This window comes from Uranotaenia lowii, chromosome 2 (genome assembly GCF_029784155.1).
Source record: "Uranotaenia lowii strain MFRU-FL chromosome 2, ASM2978415v1, whole genome shotgun sequence".
Taxonomy (NCBI): Eukaryota; Metazoa; Arthropoda; class Insecta; order Diptera; family Culicidae; genus Uranotaenia; species Uranotaenia lowii.
The window spans coordinates 375445747-375471049 of NC_073692.1; the positions used below are offsets into that span (position 1 = coordinate 375445747).

The 25303-nt window shown below is 34.9% G+C and overlaps 1 protein-coding gene across 1 annotated transcript in view; it reads left to right on the plus strand.

Annotated features, from left to right (window-relative positions):
- Nucleotides 1–25303, plus strand: part of LOC129743200 (low-density lipoprotein receptor-related protein 1) — a 108760-nt gene that overhangs the window by 49193 nt on the left and 34264 nt on the right. Inside the window, exons 4-8 of the mRNA XM_055735175.1 lie at nt 3905–4420; nt 4491–5640; nt 13199–14200; nt 22929–23201; nt 23263–25296. Of these exons, the coding sequence (XP_055591150.1) occupies nt 3905–4420; nt 4491–5640; nt 13199–14200; nt 22929–23201; nt 23263–25296 (4975 nt within the window). The remainder of the gene's footprint in view (nt 1–3904; nt 4421–4490; nt 5641–13198; nt 14201–22928; nt 23202–23262; nt 25297–25303) is intronic.

Consider the following 25303-nt stretch of genomic DNA (forward strand, 5'->3'; position numbering starts at 1 on the left):
GGGTTTTTTGGAAATTTCTAAGGGGGAGGTGACAAAAGAAGACATTGATATTTGTTCCAGCCTTTTTCCCAAAGCATTTTTTTTATTTTCTCCGACTTTGACTAACTTAAAAATTAATGATTTTAGCTGAGTATTGTCTCAAAATCATTTTAAGGTTTTTCAAAATCTACAAACTTTTGAAAAAAAAAATTACAATGAAAAATACGTGCATTATGAATAAAAAAAATAAAGAAAAAATCGCAAAAAAATTATAATAAGAGTTAAAGTAAGGTTGTCAGGCTTTCCGTTTTTAACCGGGATTGCCCGGATTTAATGCACTTTATTTTCCAAATCAATCAAACAAATTGGGTTGAAAAAACATTTTATTAATGTATCCAAAACTAATATTTCTGAGCAAGTTTTATAAAAAAAATTCATGAAATGTTTTTTGGAAGCCTTAAAAACAATTTAAAGTCTTCTAGCCGAATAAAGCACTTGGGGGGCCAGGGCAATTTTTCTCGGTGTGGCCCAATGAATAAAATTATTTTTCATATGATTTCCCAGAGGATACGTTCTGAATCAAACATACAAAAAACTGGAGGCGAGTGACTTATTTTGCCTTCAAATTAAATTGCGTTAATTGAGTAATTAACTAATCGAAAATGAAAGCTCTGAATAAAGCTTTTAAATACGAAATTCAATACGCTGTTTATCTAGTTTAGAAAAATTCAGCCATAGATATTAAAATGTTTTTCATTTCATCATTGATCGCTTGGAATTTTCTTCATCGATAGCAGAATGTTTATTTGCCTCATGAAAATTGTACAGCCACATTATTATTTCAGACTGAGAATCCAAAATTTGAAAAAATGTAATTGAATTCCATGGAGATACATGTTTAAGAGGTTAAGAAAAGAATTCAAAACCCAAAGTTAGATTTTATTCGAAATCACAACTCAGGGTCTGGGATGAAAATTTTAATTTCAATCAAGATTTTAGAACCAAAGTTACAATCAGAGCCAAAGCAATATTTACAAAATTTCTAATTTTAATCAAAATTTTTATTTTTATTTCATGAGCACCAAACTAAATCATAACGTGTATTAATGTAATGTGAATTACAATTAAAAAAAAATTAGGATTGTCGATTGGCCTAATTCAAACATCTTTAAAAGCTTTTATTATTTTTGATTATTTTTCAAAATTTACTTTGCATTATTCGTACGCTAACTTATGCTTATAAAGTGAACATTCAAGATTTCCCGATTTTAAATTTTATTAATTTTATTCTAAAATTTTTAAATTATGCTATGGTTTTCTTCACTTTCTTTATTTTTTTTTAATTGTGGGATACGTTTGTAACCAATGAAAATGGCAGATGATTTCCATTAGTATACCTATTTCGTACTGCAAATCTTTATTAATGAACTGAAAATTAGTGTTTTTTATTGAAAAATGTTGACAAATCTAGGAACTTGACGGATTTTTGGGATGTCCGGGTTTCAACGTAAAGTTGGCAAGTAAAGCAAACTACGGTCTGGCTCAAACAGACTCCTCAAATTGGGCCCAATTTTTGAGCTAGCTTTATCTTTTTTTTTTTGTCTTTGTTGAAGACAACTTCAGCTTTTGGCTAGTTTGTACGCTGGTTTGGGAGTTTGGAAAACAATTTGAACGCTACTGACGTGTTTCAATTGAAAAATAATTCGAGGTGTTTTTTCTCACTGTTTTTTTGATATTTTTAACCACTGGATATGCTTTTATTTTTCAGGATTTTGTGTTATAAAATTCGAAATCAAAAGCCCAAGTTTCTAGAAGGGAAGAATGCCACAGTGTGGTAAATTCCTGAAAAAAAAACCAAGTTTCTAGATAAAAAAAAGCCCAGATTTGTCCGGCCCAGATAAATGCTGTAATAATCTTAAGCTGTAGTCATTTGAAGTTCAAAGAACGTCATGTTACCCCCTACGGCACGTTTAGTATGAAATTACCTACTGATCAAATCTTATTCATTTTAAACGAAATTTAATTAGCGATCGATTATTACTGTTTTCTTTTATACTAACGTACATAGGTTCGTTGACCTCTAGAATGATAACAGTTCAGATTAGTCTGAAAAAATGATTTCACGTTACAGTGGAATGTGTAGTTAGCTTAAAGTTGCAAGATTGCCCGATTTTATCCGGGTTTGCCCGCATATTTAATATTAAATTTAGGAACAGTCCAGGCCGGTTGTCCGGATTTCATTGAAAAATGCCTGGATTTTTTCACTTCATTTGGTAAATAAAACAAAAATAAAAAATTGTTTTGTAATTTTTTTTATTTAGGGATAGTTGCCCTACTTTGGACCCTTTAAGCGATGTTTTTAAATAATCATGTTTTTTCATAAATGGGCGTGAAGTCTTTATTTTTCAGAAAATTTATTTAAAGTTCATTATCCAATTTGCAAGTTTCAATGAGAATTTTTAACCGTTATAAAAAGATTTGCAACGATATGTATGATCAAAATTTCCATTTTTGAACCTGAACTGTTCCTATTTTGGTACTGAACTGGTACCTTTCATCGGACCTAGATCTAAAATTCCTATAAAATGTATGATTTTTCAAAAGTTAATAAACAAATTAATTAAAAATGTTACCTTCAAAAGAATATAATCATAAAACGGTATTACAGCTTATTGACGATGTAAGTGTTTTAACATTTCTGTTATGAAAACCTCAAACACCTTCAGTCTTCGTTAGCTCTATCAGCAGAACAATATCTGAAACTTTTTTTTTGTGTTCACTAACTTGGAGTTTATTTTCCTGAAACTGCTAAAAATTTTAGAAATGTTAAATATTGATTCTGATTGTGCCCCAATTAAGAATTCACACCTTTGTTGATTTGTTAATATTGAAACAAAGTTTTGCTGATGTCGGGTCTAAAACTGAAACATCAAAATCAAAAGTCTTCTATTTTTTGACAATTTACAAATTTTCCGGGTTTTCCGTTGATTTTGATTTATTTTATGAAAAAAGGTTGTATGGTTAATATTCTTCACAGTGGAAGTAATTTCCCTTTTAAGATTGGCTTGAACAGAAAAAAAAAGTATTTTTTCCTTATTCACTCTGATTTCTCAAAATGCGCATCACTTATTGAGCTATTTGAGTTACCACTGATTAGGAGTCACATTTCAAAAAGCATTGAACATTTTAACAGAAAGACTTTTATTGCAAAAAGCGGTATGATAGGATTCAGGATGAATAACAGTTCATTGTGTGCATCGGAGTATCTTTATCCTACGCTAGCAAATTGAATTATTTACAATTTTCGTCATTTAAGGACTAAAGTAGGCTCTAGGTCCACAGTAGGAGCACTCACCCTATTTGATATATTTGCAACAAATTCAAATTACTCTGAAGTGAGGCTGATCATACTGCATTGGATTTGACAATGCTCAAAGTTGCGTTTTTTTCTCTCAGGAGCCATTTTTGTTTCTTAGTCGTTCAAATGTCTCATCGGTCAATAATCCCTATTTCAAGGTTTATTCATAATAATCTGACCTATTAAATCTTACTATTATTGATCATTTTCTTGAACAGACACCCGAAGGATGAATTTTATTTATATATTATTTGCTTTGAACTTACGAATTTCCAATGTTTTCACAACAAATTGTAAAAGACCACACATTACACAATTCACCAAAGTACATCAAAAATAATCTTAAAAACAAATTTGGCATGAGTCCTTCTGTTATACGAGGGCAAAGGTCAAGCCCTTAATTTTGATTCCAGGACACACCTATTTTTATGGAATATTTTTGGTAATGAGTCAACAAAATTGAAATTTACTCTCAGGAGCCACCAGAAAACTTCAACTTTCAATTTTTCAATCCTCAGACTTAATGCTAGCTATTTAATTTTTCTTACTTCTTTCCTATTTCAACAGACCGATCCCACAAATGCAAGGAGGAGCAGTTCCAGTGCAAACTGACGAACCGTTGCATCCCTCGGAGTTGGACCTGCGACGGGGACGCCGACTGCGGGGTGATCGAAAAATTTCGCACCATCGACGTGTCGGACGAGGACGCCGATCTGTGCCGCAGCTCCAAGCACTGCCTGCCCACTCAGACGGTCTGCAGCAATGGCAAGTGTTTGGATATCGAAAAATTTTGCGACGGCACCTGGGATTGCTCAAATGATGAGCTGGGATGCCCTGCGAATGGGACTTCTACGGCTGAGTGTGATGCCCTGAAGTGTTCGTATGAATGCCGCCATACCCCAAACGGGGCCAGGTGTTTTTGTACCAAGGGAAGCCAACCGAATGGGAACGTTTGTGAGGATTTCGACGAGTGCCAGGTTGATGGCGTTTGCGACCAGATCTGTGAGAACGTTCCGGGATCGTATCGGTGTTTGTGTGCCGCCGGATATATCAAGAGTGGAAATAAGTGCCTGGCTGTGAACAGTGAGTTGACGCTTTAAGATTAAAAAATTGAATACTTATTAATTGTTTTTTTCTTCAACTTTTCTCACAGCTCCCAAGGAGGAACCAGCTTCTCTGCTTTTCGCAACACCTAACGAAATACGAAAATTTCCTGTGATCAACGGAACATTTCAACGACTGGCGAATGTTTCCTACATGCATCTGAAAACCGAAAACGTTCTCGCCCTGGAAATGTACCATCGGAATCGGACCTTCTGTTGGATTGCCGGAGATTCAACCTTCGAGTGCCATAATGTAGACTCAAATCGATCGCTAAACGTGCAAAGTGTTCCCCTTCCGGATCTTTTTCCGAACATCAACTCAATCGATCAGATAAGCGTGGATTGGATTTCGGGGAACTGGTACTTTCTCGACAATCAGCGGGAAATAATCTTTGTCTGCTCCGGAGCTATGAAACACTGTTCGATAATCCTAGAGAATGATCTTATGAAGCCACGAGGCATGGAACTGGATCCGACCCGGGGGTTTCTTTTTTTCACCAAGTGGGGTAGTTCCTTGGCCAGTGTTGATCGGTCCTTTCTCGATGGAACCAATCGCACTTCGATCGTCCTGAAAAAGATCGTGTATCCTCATGGAGTAGCACTGGACATTGCCCTTCAACACGTTTACTGGGTCGATACCTACCTGGACTCGATCGAACGCGTCAACTACGACGGAAGCAATCGGTGGTTTCTCAAAAAATCTGCCAACTTTATGATCAACCTCCAATCCCTCCATGCTCTAGACGTCTTCGAATCCACCATCTACGTTTCCTCCTGGAAAAATAAATCAATTATCGCCATCGATAAATACACTGCCGAAGTAAAAATCGTGATGTCAAACGTTTCTCGAGCTTTCCACCTGCACGTGTTCCACCGGCAGAAGCAACCGGAAGTGGCCCACCCTTGCCGGAATCAGAACGGCGGATGTGATCACCTTTGCATCACCGCTTGGAAGAAAACCGTTGCCATCGGCCAGTGCCTCTGCTCCCCGGGCTATCGGCTGAAAACCAAAAATCAGTGCATTCTAGTCAAACGGCCCACGTTTCTGCTCTATGCGAAAGCCACGCCCGGAATGATACGGGGCATTCCGGTGGGGATCAAGTCACAGGAGGCGATCGTTCCGGTTACGAATTTGGGAAGGGATATTACCTTCGATTATCACATCGAGGATCAGCTGATCTACTTTGCGCATCATGACAAGTAAGTGAAAATTTATTTTATCGGTTGTTTTTCTTTCTGTGAATATTTCACTAGAAATATCCACTAAACTCTGTACCCTACCTCACTTCCCCCTTTCATGAGATATTTTTCCAAGTTAAATGTTTAGTTCAAGATATGAAATAATCGTTGTAACGGAAAATTCCTTGATCCCAAAAGTTATTGCAAAATAAGTGGTAGCAAACATGTCAGAAAGTTGGATCGAATTAAGTCCTAAAATCACTAGGCCAAAAAAACATTTTGAGGAATGTATTCGAAAAAATGCAACACTTTGTTTTGTGAATAAATTAAAAATGCATGGATGTAAGCTAATGCAATTTGCAGCGAATTCATCTGTTAGTGTAATGTTTTCATGTGGAAATGTTTTGTCAAGCAGTTTTTGAGATAGCGTCGAATGAAAACATTCTTCGACTTCAATTTTTCGGTATCACGTGCGTCATCTGTGATGCATATTTTATTACGTTTTATGTTTTCTGAAGATGGATCTTCACGATAACTGAAAATTTTAAATTTGGTCGAAGTTATAACAAATTTAGTCGACTGTCCTTTTTCGGCACAAAAACAACTTATTTGACTTTTTATCACTCCACCACCGTTTTTGGGTAATAGCACGATTCCAGATCCAACTTTAACAGAGTATAAACTTTGTGGGACCTATTGAAGCGGTTTTTGAGAAAACGGTCGTATCTAGAGGCAGTCTTCTTTGTATTTTAGTCATTCATCGTGTCAATCGTCATGATAGACTGGGTAATTTGCAGTTTCTACAGATCGTTAGCCTCTTTAAGTACTTGACATTAAATTTTTCTTTTTTTTCCTCCTTGTTTATCTCCAGGCGAGATTTATCAACAAAAGTTTCCGGTTAGAATCCTGCAAGGTGACCACTAGAGAGTTCGTTCCCACAAGCAGTCCAAATATTTTGCGCACGATTTGACCACCGTATATTGTTTATTTAACCGGTTTTACTTCATGGAATCAATCATCATCGCTTTTATCAAAATTTTGGCTCATTATTGGAACCTCTAGGACTTCTGATACGGTTTACCATGTGAATTTGGACCAAATAGTTGATGTCCAGTTATTTTTGGGTCTCCCACTTGAACTTTTCTGGATTTTCTCGCTTATGCCCAAATAATTTTGTCAATGAACTTCATTATCGGAGGCTATCTCAAAAACCGCTTTACAGATTGCCACCAAATTTTGAACTCGTACACAATACTTTACTAAGTAGCTTCACTCAAAGTTCCATAAATTTCCATCTATGCATTCAAAAGTTATTCACAAAACAAAGTGTTGCATTTTTTTCGAATACACTCCTTAATTTACGTAACCACATAACATTTACGAATTGAAACTGATTTTTTATCTCAAATTTCTATATGCAATACAATAATCTTGACTTACAAAAACCCTACCTCGTCTAACTGTGTAACTTAAAAAGGTCAGAATTGGAAACCAACAATTTCAACTCCATAATTCATTCGTCGAATACTTATTTTACAGGACAACAAGTTTAAAACTATGTTATAGATGTTTACAATTCATGGTAGTCAACAGAATAAATAATAAAACTTAAACCTAGTTTCAATTACTTTATTGCTGATCATTTTCTTCGAATTCGTTTATATCATTACAAATTTTAGGTTGATATGAAATATTCTTCTTGAAACTAATTTCACCCTCAATTTAATTTTGGCGCTTCTAAACGCTAAACTTCACATTTAAATGGATTTTGGTAAAATAAATGAGGCCACGAAATTCACATTTCACATTCAAATTTAATGGGTTCTGATGAATTTGGTTGCCCTGGATATAAATATGCAATTAGTTTTTCTAGCAACTGATGTTTTTTTAAATAACTTTTGGAAAAAGGTTGAAATAAGTTAAGAAATTTCTGCACTTTTATGAAGAAACTTTAACCCTTAAATACATAGTGCTGTTTTAGAACAACACCAAACGCAATTTCAAAAGAAAAATTTATGGGAATGACTAAATTCGTACTTGCTTGCTTCGTGCTTTGAATATTTACAGCAAAACTTAGAATTTCTTATTTTTATTTTTATCAGTATCCTATTGATGATACAAGCACATAAATACCCATATCCAAACTTTTTCAGTATGAGTTTCCAATGATAAAATTTACCATTGTATTATAAATAAAGGGCATGGCCGTAGGAACAGGGGGGAAGGGAGGGGGTTTGGGGGTTGAATTCATCTCCCTACCCCTCATGAGAGTCCAAAAAAAGCAAGCAAAGTATTCCTTTCTACACTCAAAATTTTAAATTCCTAATTGAATTTGAATGAGCGTAATAATCTTTTTTCAGAACTTATGCAAAAACCTCGAAAACTTATCTCAGGTTCAGAATTTTGCAATTCATCTTCTTGACGATTTCACTTGTTAATAGAAATACGTTTCGGAATATTAAATTTCAAAGGAGATATTTTTATAAATATTTTCAAAATCTAAATTGTATTTCTGTTTTCATTTTTCGGATTCTGTTTCTAGTAAGGGATTCTGGATTTTGAGCTCTAATCATCATAAAAAAAATTCATCACTCTTCAGCAATCCTGGTTCAAATTTTATTTTGCATTTCATAAAAAACTGTTTCATAATTTTTGAATCTCTAATGCATTTTCAATATTAAAATAATAGTTTCAAAAAATTAAAAAAAAAAGTTTAAACCATTCTGAGTTTTCGCTCACCATTCAAATGCGAAAATCTTAAATATAATTCTTATGAAGAATATAAACTTAACAGAGCTCCTAACTGGCGATCCAGAAATCCATTAAAAGCTCAGAACCATATTGTTCATTGGAAATAGATTTTTTTTATTTGGATTGACAAGTCAAATAACAAACAAAAAGTTTACACAATCAATTCAGATTCGAACCCAAAAAATGGAAATCTAAATTGAAAATTCATAATTGAGGACTTATAAGATTGATGGCCCTGAAAAAAAAACTCACTTCTTGGCTCATGTTTAAAATTCTGACCTGCAATTCTAATACAGAAATCGTTTTTTTTGTACATTTCAGAAATCGGATTGAAATTCGGAAAGAGAATCAAAATTAAAGTTTTAAATTCAGGTTTAAAATTCAGATTCGGGATTATTAATCAAAATTCAGATTCAGCTGTAAAATGAGTTTGGTTTAATAAATATCAAGATGACTTTTTCGTTCAAATAGCTGGACATTATAATTTTGATAAATGGGTAAATCAATGTCGAAATTCCAAGTTTTGAATTAGAATTAGTAAGTTTACACAATTTAAATATATCACAAATATATTTAAGTTGATTTGCAAGTTTTCTCTGATGAAAAGAATTGATTTTTATTTTCCACAAAAATTGGTTTATGAAATCAATTTTTAATCAAAAATATTCGCTTATTAGAAGAAAATATCACATAAACAAATCTGACAGGAATTCTTTAATTTCGTTTGTTCAAATTGTTTTGAGCCAAACTTTGAACTAAAATCTTAAATTTGGATCGAGTTTTCAGGAATCAAATTTGAATTGTAAAATTTTAATCTCTTTTACCTTTGAATATTTGATTTACAATTTTTATGAATGGTGATAATCATTAAATTTGCCCAAGAGTTTGGTAGATTTATCTTACTATTTAAGCATAGAATAAGTTTTTTCAAAAAAAAAAAAACAAGTTTTCTTCAAAAAAAAATTTTTTTTGCCCAAATAATGTAGATTCTTGAGCAAATTCAAAGAATTTAACCATCGATGGAAGCAAGTTCTCTGTTTTAAAACCTTCAGGTTTCAGGAGGTTTCATTATACAAATTAAACTAACCATTTAAAAAATGTTTGTACGTATTTCCAAAAGTTCCTAATTAATTTAAAAACTATTGATGTAAAAGAACTTATACATAAATAATCAAAATATTAAAAAAAATTTTTTTTTTCAGTTTATGCACTGTTAGAGCAAAAATAACATTGAAATAAATCAGTCAACCTAAACTCATGTTGCTATTTTGAAGCAGACACATTATAAGCATCTCAAAATGATCGGTTTTTAAGGAGAATTGACGAAAAAGTTTGCTTCTGGATCGAAGAAGCTGCTTTCAGATGTTGCTCAAAATCTTTTGAACAAATCGTGCCAAATCTACACTTTACGAATATGGTAATAAGCTGGAAAGAAGTAAATGTACAAACAGATCACAAATTGTTTCAAATTTATTGTCTGAAAGTTTGACTGTTGTTGGTCAAAAATGTAATTGTTTACAGCGTTTTTTCTGTGATACAATTTGTTGTTGGACACTCTGTAGATTTATTATTGTGAAAATCAAAAATAAACTTTTTTAGCCTTTTTATTTTGTTAACTTTATCTAATTAATTTAAATCATCAACTATGTGTTTGGAACAAATTCTCGTAAGCTCCAAATGGATATTTTTCTCTGTTTGAGAATTCACATTTCGAATCCTGATTAAATATTTTTTAAATTCAAATAAATGACTGTGGAATATTCCAATCAACACTTCCATTGAAAATAAAGTAATGAAAATTTATTTAAGGTGAATAATATTTAACAATTATTGTCATTTTACTAAACAATTTTAAATCATGGTTAATTTCTGACATGATCTGAAATTTTCTTTAACCTGTTAATGGCCACAACTACTTCCAGTCGTACAGTTTAACTGAAATGGTTTTTTAGATAGAGTCCAATTCAGAATCTCATTAACAATTTTTTTTGGGCATAATCGAGAAGAATCCAGAATAGTCCTAGTGGGAGACCCAAAAACAGCTGGAAATCAACTATTTGACCAAAGTTCATATTGTAAATCGTTTAAGGGGGGGGTAGGGTCTAACGGGTATAAAAAAACACCATATTCACAATTTTTTTCTAGAGCTATCGTTCAAACAAACGTATTCAAATTTTTTGCATTATACAAAGCATTGTTGAAAGAACATTTAGTAATTTTTTCGTAGAAAAATATTGAAAAATGAGCCGGTGACGGAACACTTTCAAGGATGGCTTTTTGAAAACAGGATTTGCGGTGGACACTGTATCTCAGCACAGAATCATTTTGAAGTCAAAAAATCAGAGCAAAATATTTTTAATAGATGTTTTTCCGGACCCCAACGTTTTTATTTAACTTAAAAAAAAATTTATGAAATTTTTGTGGCTGTTTGAAGTAAAAACTACGATTTTTCACGAAAAAATCCGCCATTTTTCACCTGTAAAATCTCCCCAAAGTAAAAAAAAAAACAAAAAAGAAAAACGTTGGGGTCTGGTATTTTATACGTAGAAAATATGTTCCAAATTTGAAAAGAATCGGATAAGTAGTTTTCAAATGACGATGTCCACGGACTTTAAAAATGTGCTTTCGAGAAAAACGCGTTTGAAGTTTCTGCTCTCTCTCTCTAGCAGTATTAGATAGGAGGAGATAAAGGCCTATAATTTCTACAGTTTTGCTTCAATAAACTTGAAAATTTGACACAACATTCTTGAAATGTTTTACAATAAGAAAATACAAAAATAAAAAAAATCGATTTCTTGAAAGTGTTAGACCCTACCCCCCCTTAAGGAGTCCTAGAGGACCTAATAGTGAGCTTCAACTTTCAAGATGTTAGGTAAATGTGATGTGAAATGTGAGAATGATTGATTCCATGAAGGTCAAGAATGTTAGGGGATTTTATCTGGAGCAATCTGAAAATATCAATAGGAGAATGGATAAAAAAAAGATCAGTTTTTCTGACGGATTCGTCTAGCTGACTGATAAACAGACTTGACTTCATTTCTATAAGGAAAAAAAGCTGCCGACCGGTAAAATGAACAAAATACGGTGGTCAAGTCGTGCGCAAAATATTTAGACCGCTAGCGGAAAGATTTATTGAAACATTTCGTAATAAACATACAAGACGAAATCTTTAACGGACACCTGGCAGGTTTCCAGCTTGAAAGTTTTCATTGAAAAGTTTCGCTTGGATGTTCCGGAGATTTACAAAAAGGAAAAATTTTAAAAATTTAATGTTTAGTACTTGAGGAGGTTGATGATCTGTGGAAGCTGTAAATCAGTCAGTGTTTCATAATGATTGACAAGATGAATGACTCAATAAACAAAGAAGACTAGCTCCAAATGTGACCATTTTCCCTGCAAAGTACTTCAAAAGGTCAAATATACTCTGTTTTTTTTTTTTTTTTGTTAATACTCTGTTTTTGTTGGATCTGAATTCGTTTCATTACGCGAAAACTGTGGTAGAGCGATAAAAAGTAAAATATGATTTTTTTTTTGCCGAAGAAGAACAATCGACTAAATTTGTTATAACTTAGATCAAATTAAACATTTGAGTAATTTTGAAGGTCAAACTTCAGGAAACAGAAAAACCCAGTCGAAAGTAGCCTTGATTGATAAAAAGGGTGGTTCATAGTACACATTTTAGATGGCACACGCGCTGCCTCAAAAATCACTTGACAGAACGTCACAATAATATGCAAATGTCAACACTACATTACTTCACTCCAATTTCACCGAAAATTTTATCAATTTTCATTCATGCATTCAAAAGTTATACACAAAACAAAATGTTGTATTTTTTTTTTTCGAATACACTCCTTTCTAGATAGTATCACTGAAAATTGCCTAAATTTTCATTCACGGATTCAAAGTTATCCACAAAAGAAAATTCTGCACTTTTATCGATCACTCTTTTAAGATTTTCAAACATGGCGTTAGAAACATTCCAGCTCGAGGGAAAGTGAAAGGGGTGATGTACCAAAAAAAAATGTGAGCGTGCACTTTTTCTTCACCTTTGATTTACCACAAGCTAAGCAAAATCGCATGATTAGAACCGACTACCCGCGATTTTCAAATTAAATGTTTTTGGGTAGTTATTACGACCAGGTTTATTTCTTTTTAAATCTGGTGTTATATTTAATGTATACTTTTTCTGTTCTGTATGTGTTTTCTGTTCACGAATCGAATTGCAGTCTTCAGATTAAATATTTGTCATCGTTTAGGCTTTATACAAAAAGTGCATTCAAAAGAAATCGGCTGAAGGGAACCAGAGTTATTAATGAAAAACTGGATTTTCTTGTTCCTCCCGAATAAAATGTCTCAAAATCCCATGCAAACCTTAGGATCGTTGAGTGACCCTTTCCCGTGACCCGATCTGGCCCCAATTTGGCATGATATCTTGTACTAGGCCTAGGATCAATTTTAGCCTGCAGCGCATGACATTTCACAAGTTTTGAATTTTTAATACAAATTTGAGACAGTCTAAAAATCAAATAATGAAATAGTATTGATTTCAAACTTTGATTATGAATAATTTTTATCTGTACCAGAAAAATCAAGTTTTTTTTAGATTGCGTGATGATCATGAGTTGAGAATTGATTTAAGAAAAGAATTTCCTTATTTATAGCGCATGTTTATATTGTTAATACTTTTAGCTAAATTTGATTTTTGAATCCCCATCCCACTCCTCAGTTGCTACTACGGCCATGTTAAAATTATAATATGAATTGAAAATTCCCAGTAATTGTAATACTCATCTTGTAACACGCTTCCTTATTCTTCTATTTACAGAAACCTCTCGAAATTTTACATCGAAAGCCAAAAGCTGGACGGTACCAATCGAACCAAACTCTGGGAGGCACAAGGGTCCTGCGATGGACTTGCTTACGACTGGGTCGGAGACAACCTATTTTACACCAACGCCGAACGGGGGCGCATCACTGTGCTGAAGCTGGGCGCCGTCGCCAACCTATCGGCTCGAATCATCCTTCGGGATCTGATCAGCCCCCAATCGATCGTGCTGGACTCGAAAAAAGGATTCATGTACTGGGCCTCCTGGGCACCACTTGGCGGTCGAATCGAGTGGTCCTGGATGGATGGTCAAAGGAAGGATGTCCTGGTCGATGGTCACGAGCGGCCGATGATCTGGCCCAGTGGTTTGGTGATCGATCAGTTGCAGAAACGACTGTATTGGTGTGACTCTAGGACAGGAATGATTGAAAGTGTAACCCTGGATGGTCGCGACAGAACGCTGATCTACGACGGAAGCGCTAAGAATCACTACCCGATTGCAATCGGGGTTTACAAGCAGCAAATTTTTTTCTCGGATAATGTTAAAGGGAATATTGAGCGGTTCAACATCAGTAATCCGGATTCTGTTGACACAGTAGCCGTTGAAAAACCTCAAATTTTCGGTATCAAGATCTCCGATAACCTAACCCAATACAACAGTAACCACAAAAAACTATGTGAAACCGGTTGCCCGGGAATTTGTATCAACACTCCCATCAAACCGGAATGCATCTGCGAGGAAGCATTTGTTTTAAGTCAAGATGGAAGCAAATGTGTGCCGGTGACTGCCAACAGTAACAGCAGTGCACCAACATCGTGTGCCAATGGGACCAACTTTCAGTGCCGGAATGGGTTCCAGTGTATTGATCAGCGGCTTACTTGTGATGGGGATCGAGATTGTGATGACGGAAGCGATGAGGAACAATCTCCCGATGGGCCGTGCAATCCTAACTGCGACCTGGAGCATAACTTCAAATGTGACGAACAACGGTGCATCAACAGGTGAGGTTTAGTTTATACTGTACTTAAATTATTATAGGACGAATCAAGATTTTAAAAGGGTAGGCTTTGAAGTACAAGTCTGAGCATGGGACCCTATAGTACATATCCAATGCAATGTTAGGACAGTTGATCGTAACCCGGTTTCGGTTTCGTAGGTCAAAACGCGATTTTCAAAGCAGCTTTCTATTGACCTAAAAAGAATATTGGGAACACGCATCCTGTAAAGCGATACGGCATAAGCCTTCCAGCAGGCGTTGTTGGAGCAGTTTTATCGATGACGCAGTGTCGAGCACCTGTCCACTTCTTCTGGTAAACCATTCGGATGGCGTCTCTATAGATCCCTCTTCCCGAAAACCGAACATGGAACATCTATAAAATCTAAGAACTTTTCCTAGTAGGTGTACCGTTGAATTTTCAAAATTTCCCACTCTCATTCTAACTCTAATTATCACTTAAAGCATGGGTTGCCAAACCATAGCCCGCGGCTGCCTTTTTGTGACCTGCGAAGCTTTTTACAAATAGACCAAATTGAAAACTTAGTTCTATTTAAGAATTGAGGTTTTTCCATGGTTTCTGTACCATTTGGAGATAAAGTTTATCAGAATCTGTATCAAACATTCAAAAGTTCCAAATCTACCTAATTTGATAACCTCTTACCATTATTCTTACCAGCTTCTAAATGGGTGCATGACACTAGTATGAATTTCAACTGGTTTCAAAGGCTTGGTTTCATGGAGAGAGAATATGGTATTTTTAGAAAAAAAAACTTCTATAAAATTTAGTAAAAAGTTCCAACGAATATCAAAACACATTTATCTACGAAGAAAACAATTTATTTGTTAAAGTTAAGTAATTAAGGCATTTTAGAGTGAAGAAGCTACTTCATTTGCCTCCATTAAAATCATCGTAATATTTACTGTAAATTTCACGACAAAATTATTACATTATATTACAATTCCACCAAGTTTTAAAATTTGCTCATATTTAAAGGCTGATTTTACATAGGAATGCTATTAAAATTCATTGCATGTTGATGTGCCATGGTATAATATCCGCTGAAAATTTACAGAGCTTTGTGGGTTTCAATTATAGTTTTTTTGGCTAAAAAATCATAAGTTTACCTCAAATACCTCAGAAAAAATAAACTATATATCTGCTAAACATCATGTATCTTAAAACAAACTAATTTAACGAAAATTTAAGTAAACTTGTCACAAAACCGTCAGATAATAAATTGTCTCCATATCGATGATACATTCACAAAATTTCAAAACGATTGATAATCGTTGTTATCATTTTACTGTTAAAACAATGATTCCATCATAGGTATATCTACATGTTAAAAATATGCGGTCATTATCAAAATTAGATCTTTGATCTTTTTTTTTGATTACTTTTAAACCATGATTTATAAATTTGTGCAAATTAATAAGAATAAAATAAAGTACCGCACTCAAAATTTATTTAAAAAAATCAACTTTTTGAATATGATGGAAAGATGCAAGGAGGAAAAAAATTAAAACGGCCTTTCATTTTCCATTCATTGATTCTCATGTTTTTCTCAAACTTTTCATCATCTTCAAAAATTTGATAATTTTTAGCGACGAAATGAACCAAGGTTGTTACCATTAGCCACCATAGCATAAGATTTGATTAAAGAACAAGTTCTACGAAACTTCAGACAATTCAGACACCTCTACTATTGGAGTTTCATTTTCAATCTTCAAATGTTTAAAATCTGTTTGGATAGTGTCAAATTTTGAAGATATGAACTCTTGGGACGTTTCTAGAGTTGCGATCACTGTCATCGGTAAACTTTTGAATTTAAAATTTTTTAAATATATTTCTGAACACCTTGATCTGAAAGAAAACTGATCTTTCGTTTTTAGTGCAGTGCTGCCGAATAAATTACGACATCTGAAATGGGCATTTGTGAAACAGTTCGCACATGTTAGAAGTGAGTTGACCTTTTTCAGGACGTTCGCAATCGACACATATCATCACACAATTTTTTGTCCTTTTTTTAAGGAACTTAACAACATACAGAAGTCAATAAACAGAATTTTTATATTTCGGAAAATTGAAAGACCATGGAAAAAATAATATACTTTGGAATTCAAATTCTAATGGACATTTCTGCAACAAGTTATACCGACAAAAGTTTAAACCTTAAATTAAAAACTAATATATTTTACATAACTATTGCTCCCTATTACATAAACCTATTAATATTCAATTTGGTCTTGAGAATAAGCTGTACTGAATCTCATTTATCTGTCATTTAAACATACCTATATATTTTTTAATGAAAAAAAAAAAAAAATTATGTTTTATCATCATTGAAAATCAGTTATTCATTTATTTGCTCTGAATAGTTATGACAAATGTTGCTGGTGTAGCCAGCAGCCTATCTCATCTCCAAAATTTGGCACGTCTGTTGAAAATGTTGGTCTCCCATGACTAAGGTTGCCAGAATTTTTTCAGCACTTAACCGGGCCGGACAAACCGGGCATTTTTTATATAAAAACCTGGCAAAATCCGAGCATTCGATTCCAAATTGACGACCATTAATCCGGGCAATATCCGGGCAAATTTTGTCAAAACTCAGAAATTCCTCAAGAAAAAATATGAAAAAAAAATTTTTCATCAAAACTTAGCGAATGATTTTGAACCGCATTTTAGGCTTCCAAAAAACCTTTCATGATTATTTTGCTAAAAAAATTTAGTTTTGCAGCTGTTTGTTGTTTTTTTTTTGTTTAATTTGATAAAGTGAAAAAATCTGGGCCTTTTTCAATGAAATCCAAGCAACCGGGCCGGGCCGAACTGTTCTTGAATTTAGTATTAAATATCCGGGCAAACCCGGATAAAACCGGGCAATCTGACAACCTTATCCATGACTTAAAGGCTTTAGATAAAAAAAAATTGGTCTATCAAACTAAAACAACTGTAACTTGTAAATCTCTGGACCAAATTTCACCAAGTAATTTTTGTTGAGTTGAGGTACTTACAGTGTAAAATTTTAATTTTCTTACCTACTATATTTTAATACACTGCCAGCCATAAGTTTGGGATCACCCCCTCCAAAACAAGCAAATTCGTTCGGCCAATCCTCAGTCATCTTATGACATATTGAAATTCTTTTGATCTCATTCTTAAGACGATGAACAAAATATTTTTCTTATATTTTTGGCAAAATGTATTTGTTAACTTAATATGACTTAAACTTGGCATTTAATTAAAATTAAACAACTAAACAATTTTAATAATGATCCAAAAATTTATTTTTAAAAAAATCTAAAATTTATAACTGTCAAAATCAAGTTAATTAAGCAAAAAAAGGTTACGCGAAAGTTGTTCGGAAACCAAATTATGATTAAAATTATGAAAATAAATATCAATTATGAGGATTTTATGATAAAGATAAGGTCGGGACTAATTTGAAATCCTTCTTTTATCACTTGGAATTAACGCATCACGAGGTGAGCATTGATAAAAAATAATCCAAATTATCAATAAATTGGAACAAGTTGGACAAAAGCTGGCGTACATTATATTTGTATACAAAAATTTTGCAATTTTTTAATACAATACCTTGAACTTTATTAATTCCCCCCTTCGGGATTTATCAGAGCCAGATTAAGCTATCGAAGGAGCATCTAAAATTTTCTAGTTAAGATAAAATCAAAGGTAGAATTAAAATATTTTAATTTCATCGTTAATCGCTTGATATGTGCTTCGTCGAAAGCAGGATAAATATATCTCTCATAACTATTGGGAAGTTACATTAAGATTGAAGACTGAGAATCCAAAATTTCAAAAATAAATCAAAAGAAGTAAATTAAAATTCTATGGAGATACGGATATAAAAGTTCAAGGATATAATTCGATCCCTGATATCAGATTTCACTTAGAACCACTATTAAGTGTCTCAAATAAAAAAAAAATTTCAAATCAATATTTGGGAAAGAAAATAAAAATGCAATTCATACGATCGGAACCAAAGAAGGAATTATTAAATTTTTAATTGAAAACATAAATTTAATTTCAATTTCATATTCATAAACATGTAATGTGTTGAAATCTAAAAAATGTGCTGCGGATTTTAAAAGTGATGAATCACCCGCGAGGATGAAAATCACGGAAAAATGAAAACAACAGCTGCGGATTTTAAATTTCACATCAGTTATTGGAAGAAGAATGCCAAATAGTTTTTTGAATGTGACGAAACATAAATTTGAAACATAAAATCAGAATGTAGAGTTCCCAACATTGAGAAAAACAATGATACTTAAAAAACAACACAAGACTTGAAATAGTCAATAATTTGAATCTTTTTTGAATAGAAAACTATTTAAGAATTATCAATTGGAAAATGATTCAGTAACAATTTTTTTTTTAAACTTAAAGTACCTCATTATCAATTGTAGAAAACTGCAGGTGGAATAATTTCAATTTGAATTTTCTATCTAAGATAGAAACTGAAATGAAAATTCAATAAAGAATCTCAGTATGACCGATTGGACCAATCCAATCAACTAAAGATTTTTTTTTAAATTGATTTTGGCAATTTTCAAAATGATCGAAATTCTTAAAAAAAATTAATTTTTATGGATTTTCAATGTTTCTCTTCAAGCTCTTCAGTTTTTTCTTAAATTTCAATAATTTCCGGCATTTACATTGAAATTGTCCGAATAAAATTCAGGAATATGTTTTATAAAGTCCTTTAATAAATTTAGGAAAACATTGATTCCTCACTAACAACGGTTAAGTTTTAATTTAAAGCAATACACCTTGTAGTTGAGCTAGGCATTCGAACTTAATTAAAATGGGAGATGTATTGCTTTGTCCTACCTATTCTGTGCTGCAAGTTTTCATTCAAAAACTTATAATAAGGTACTGTAATTTGTTTAAATCCCGTGAAAGCTATTAACATTTTTTATTTTTTTTTAAAGAAAATATTTCATATTGCAAACCTAATGCCTTCATTCGATGGAAACTCCTAAAATAGATTTTTTATTCAATAAATAAGAAAACGTGATGTACTATTTATTGTGGGTATTCAAGGTAATCCAGATTTTTTTGAGTATATTCGGGTTTTCAATGTAAAGTTAAGAAGTAAAGCAAAATACGGCCTGGCTGGTTGTCATAACATTTTAAAAACAAGACCCAATTTTGTTAGATTTAAATACAGGTAAAAAACAGAAAACTTAAGTTGGGCTAAATTTTTTGAGCTAGCTTTATCTAAATTTGTTTTTATATGGAAGTTTGGAAAACGATTTTAACGTTGCTGGCGTGTTTTGATAAAAAAACAATGAAATTCGTAGTATTATTTCTCACTTCAGTCTCGATTTTTTTCAGAAATACATAACACTGAGTTTAGCCTAAATGCTCCTTTTTTTCAAACTCAAAACTAAGTTGTTTTGGTTCAAAACAACACTTCAATGGCAGTCCTTATATCATGCTATTATTCGTAGCTACTCAAAATACAAGTCGGCAGCCCAACTTGCTAAGTGTTTTTTTCAAAAGAGTTCAATTTCTAGTTTTTTACGTCGATCTCAGTTTTGCTCCTTCGTCGAAGGAAAAATGGGTTAGTTTTAGTTCGTAGTTCGAACTTCGTTTTGAATCATCGCAAGGAGGAAAAATCGATCTCAATTTAGTTCTTAGAATCGAACTATGTTTAACCACGATCAAAACAGCTCTCATACTCAAAACTTAGTTCGACCACCGAATTCCGATTTGATCTTTTTTATGCTTTTACCCAAAATGAAGTTCGGCAAAAATGGCACAAAGGGGATTAGTTTTGAGTTCTCAGTTCGAACTCTGTATTGAAACTATCTCAAGGAGGAAAATGCAACTCAACTTAAAGTTCATAGAATTGAACTATGCTTTGAACCACAATCATACCTAATTTTGAGTAGCAAAAAAGGAGCGTGTAAATTTTTCCGGATTTTGTTTTTAAAAATTTTACCATGTTTTGGAACAAATGGTACTGATTTGCTCAGCCTTCATAAATGCGGGAAAAATTCTTCTATACTCACTCAAGGGGGGGCCCTTTGCTTATACTCGAGATATTATTCCAAGGGGGCTCCCTTAGCTGTTATATTTTACGTTTTAATTCCGATTTTCTTTCACAAATTTCTAGTACCGTGACCGGCCCTAATTCTGCGCAGTCCCAAACTTTGCGCATTTTCATATTCAAACAGAAATATTTCAATTATTTTAAAATCTGATGAATGGTTCGCGAGAAATGGAAAAAATCAAAATAAATGTAGGAAGCTAACGTTGAAAAATGGCCGCCGTTAGCAGTCCAGCTTAAGTGTTAGGAAAACAAAAAGATCAAATGAAACAGTATTAAACAGAATTTTCTCATTGAAAATGCCTCTACGAGGAAGATAAAATCATTCTGAACATGACTGCTAAAATTTTTGAGAAAAAAAATGGTTTTTTTTTTAAATCAAAACAATGATGTTACCAATGCGCAGAATTTGACACCATTTGTTTACTTTTGTTCCTAATCGCAGAATGAAAAGCACCGGAGTGAACTGATGTTAAAGCTGCAAGGAATTGAATGCAGGGAGTTAGGAGACTTTCAATTACAGTTTTCTAATAAGTTTTATGAAGATTTTGTATCCGTAAAGTTGTTGGGAGTTTCTTAGGAATCTCTTCGAAACTATATCTTTTGTTGACAAAAAAAGAAAATCTTGATTTGCGTTCTCTATCGTGTTCGCGTGTTTATCATTCAGTCCCAACTGTACAGACTGTTCCGACATATAGAAGCAGTTCCGGCAAGCCACAGAATCGCCCCAGCTGGGGAAACTACGCGAAGCTTCTCTCGGTTCACCCGCTCACTCGCACTCATTGACTAACTAATACTGAATGATATTAAACCAAATGAAGCAGCGCGTAGTTCCCCCAGCTGGGGCGATTTGGTGGCCCGCCGGAACTTCTTCTGTATGTCGGAATAGTGTGCACTGCACACCAACGAAACAAGTTAATTTGATCAGATTCGGCGAAGAACGTGATCGGTCAACAAATGTTGGGTAAGCGAGCTTCAGGAAAAAGCATCTGCAAGTAACATGTAGCAAGTGTAAGAAATAGTGAAAGAAAGTGTCACATAAGGTTCAAAGATCCAAGGCTTGACTTGGCCCTTTTTCATAATTTGCAAAAGTTTACTAAGCGTAAAACATGTTTTTAAGACTTTTTAATTAAATTCAATGTTTGTCTTACAAGTACGGAATGGAATATTGGTTTTATTTGGGTGCGCAGAATATGGGACATATGCGCAGAATTAGGAACAAATAGAAAATAGTGCGCAGAATAAGGGCCACTTGCATTTTTTCCAAATGTTGTAAATAATCCACATTTTTGCTCCGAAATTGAGCTCTCATTGTTTTTGTCGTTAAATTTGTTAGTTAACTCAACTGTACACGAAATTTTGAGAAAATTCATTGAAAGGTAAATTTTTTATAACATAAAACATTTGAAAAATCCTTAACTGAGCAGAATTAGGGCCGTTCACGGTACTTGGTATGCATAAAGTAATGTTATTTTACTCGGGATCCCCTTAGGTCGGGGGTCAATCGCCCCCATTGCCCCCTCTCTTCCTTAAAACGGTATTTGGGGTCTACGGAAAAATTGAAGGGGGGTTACAAAGGAAGAATTTGATATTTGTTCCTGCCTAAATTAAATCAAAAATATGAAACTTAGATTATTGGTTGAAACTTGTAATCGGATATGCTTCGAATTCTATACAAAGCACGAAAAAATGTATAAGTACTTTTGCTGTACTATATGAGCACAGTTGTTCACGCATTGTTTGTTTTCTATGCAAAAAGCGATATTTATTTTCATTAATTAATTCATATGCTCTTAAAGTATTACTCACAACGGTATTTTTCACAGAATATTCGACGATGCAGACGGAACACTTTTTAAGTTTATTTACGATTTTTCATATTAAAGGTTGCTATTTATTTTCCTAATATTCGTTTCACCGCGAATACATAGTTGAAAAGGGAAATAAATAGTCGGTTTGCACTGTTCGATACATCTCTAATAAAATCTTTTCAAATTTCTTGAAATACTTAAAATACTACTTCTAAAGAGGTGATGGACAAAAGCATTTCCGTAAGCTACTCAGCATTTTGGACCTGCGATGCTCCCTGCTTGTTAATAGCTTCGACGCAGAATCCCAGATAAAAAAATTTGGTCTTTCATCTTCGTTCAAGTCTTCTCCTACCAGGGACCAGATAGTCCAAGTTATCAGCTTACCATCCACCTGCTTACATGGCTCAAAGGTGCTAAATTTGTGACCTTTTGCTGCTTATCTACCAGTCATCCGCAAGTCACGTCTTCACGTTTATTTGCCCTCGTATCTTATCCGCCGAAGACGATCTCATTCAAGACTTGAACCTTCATGGTCACTTTGTAGCTATATACGATGAACTCCAGAACTCGCTCTGCTTATACATTGTTTGAAACCTACTCTTATTCGTTTCGAAGGTCAATAGGTCACCCTTCGCCTGAAATTGCCTGAGACTTATAATTGACACGTATTAGGTTTAGCTGTTCTTGAAACTTCTGAAAATACCTGAAAAGAAACGCTATAAATTGCTGCCATGCCCACCATACTGTTCAGATGTTGAGTCATTGGACTATTGCAAGTTTCGAAACTCAAAGAGTCATGGGGTTGTACATCTAAAGACATTGCCTTTTTAACTTCTTCCAGATCCCTGGTGTGCGACGGGACGGTCAACTGCATCGACGAGTCGGACGAGGACTACAGCAACTGCCCCAATATGAAATGCATCGATAATTTTTTCCAGTGCACTATCAGCCGCCGGTGCATTCCGAAGAGTTGGGTCTGCGATCGGCACCAGGACTGTGGGCCCCAGGATAATTCCGATGAGCCGGAAAAGTGCTACCGGTGTGCGGAGTTCGAATGCAAGAACGGGGCCTGCGTCGGGTTCGATTTGCTGTGCGACGGCGTTAACAATTGCGGGTGAGATATCTCGTTTCTCTTCAATTTGGTATTCAAATTTAATAAAAGAATTTGATTTTAGGGACAACTCTGACGAAGCTCAGTGTAACGAATGCAAGCCGAGTGAGTTCTACTGTAGTCCGTACGGGTGTATCGATCGATCGCAGATGTGCGACCCGAAATTGAACTGTCTGAATGCCTTCAGCGATTGTCTTCCGAATGGAAACTCTTCCAATGCTAACGGAAGCAGCTTGAGTATTCCAACTGTTAAGACGCAAACGGATCTCATGATGCAGTGCGTGCTGGATGTAAATGTACTGTGTGGAAACAACAAGGACTGTGCGAATAACTTTCGGCGGCAGTGTCAGAATATAACGGTTCCGGTTTTCAACGAGACAACGACGTGTCACCATCCGAATCGTTTGTGTCGACCTACCAATACTTGTATTCAGCCGGATCAACTGTGTGATGGCCGAGTAGATTGTCCGGACAATACGGACGAGGGGTTTCGTTGCAACGATAAAATCTGTGGTCGTTCGGAAAAGCAGTGTTCACATCAGTGTTACAATGCACCGGAAGGTTATATCTGTTCCTGTCCGGATCATCTGTTTCTGCAGCCGAATGGAAAGGATTGCTACGTAGATCATGCCTGTGAACATTGGGGAACCTGCTCACAGGTTTGTAAGCCCAATGGAAAACATTACAAGTGTGAATGTAAGGAAGGATACTCACTGACGTATGACAAGTTCACCTGTCGCAGTAACAATCATGATGCCCCGCATGTGATTTTCAGTAACAGACAGGAGATTCGTGGAGTTGACCTTAATACTCTGGCGGTGAAGAATTTCTACACTTCTTTAAGAAACACGATCGCTTTGGATTTTTTGTGGAAGAACGAATCTATTCAGATTTTTTGGACTGACGTTATCGATGACAAGATTTTTCGTGGAACACTTACCGGAGATTCTTTGAGTAACGTTGAAGCCGTTGTTCAGTCAGGGTTGTCTACTGCCGAGGGATTGGCAGTAGATTGGATCGGAATGAACTTGTACTGGATCGATAGCAATTTGGATCAGATTGAGGTTGCTAAGACTAATGGGAGTTACCGGAGAACTTTAGTAGCAGGGGACATGGTCAACCCTAGGGCGATCACTTTGGACCCCATGGAAGGTCTCCTTTTTTGGACCGATTGGGAAGAAGGTGCTCCTAGGATTGAACGCTGCACTATGGCTGGAGAATCTAGAGTGATCATCAAATACGTCGGAGCCGATGGGGGCTGGCCTAATGGCATCACCCTAGACTACGTCATGAAACGAGTTTACTGGATCGACGCACGATCCGATTCGATAATGACTACCGATTACAATGGACACGATTTCCATCTGGTGATCAAGGATCAGGAAGTGTTGTCTCACCCTTTCAGCATAACTCTTTTTGACAACTACGTCTACTGGACCGATTGGCGAACCAATTCCGTGATCCGAGCGAATAAGTGGAACGGTACGGATATCACCGTCATCCAAAGGACACAAAGCCAACCTTTTGGAATCCAAGTTCTTCATTCCAGTCGACAACCCAACAACCGTCCCGATAACCTCTGCTCGCAAAATAATGGAGGCTGTTCTCATCTGTGTCTTCTAAGCATCAATCAAACCTACCAGTGTGCTTGTCCTCACGTTATGCGACTCGACGAGGACAAGAAGCGGTGCATCCCGAACGAGGAGATCCTTCTCTTCGCAATGCCTTCCGAAATCCGAGGAGTAGACCTTCAACAACCTAACCATTACACGATCCCCACGATCAGCCATCAGACGCAAGTGGTCCTGCCCGCTGTGCTGGACTACGACATTGCCGAGGCACGGCTGTACTGGAGTGACAATCAGCTAAACGAAATCAAGTCTTCGGTCCTGGCAACGGGACCCATCGAAACCATCCTGGACACAGATATCGAAAATTCCCTAGGCTTCGCCGTCGATTGGATTTCGAAACTATTGTATCTCTCTACAAACACCGAAACCGGAAGCAAAATTCTAACCTGCAATACCAAGGGTGAATTCATAACGGAAATCATTACGGATCTGGCTCAGGTTAACAGTTTGGTCGTTCATCCTTCTCAGTAAGTT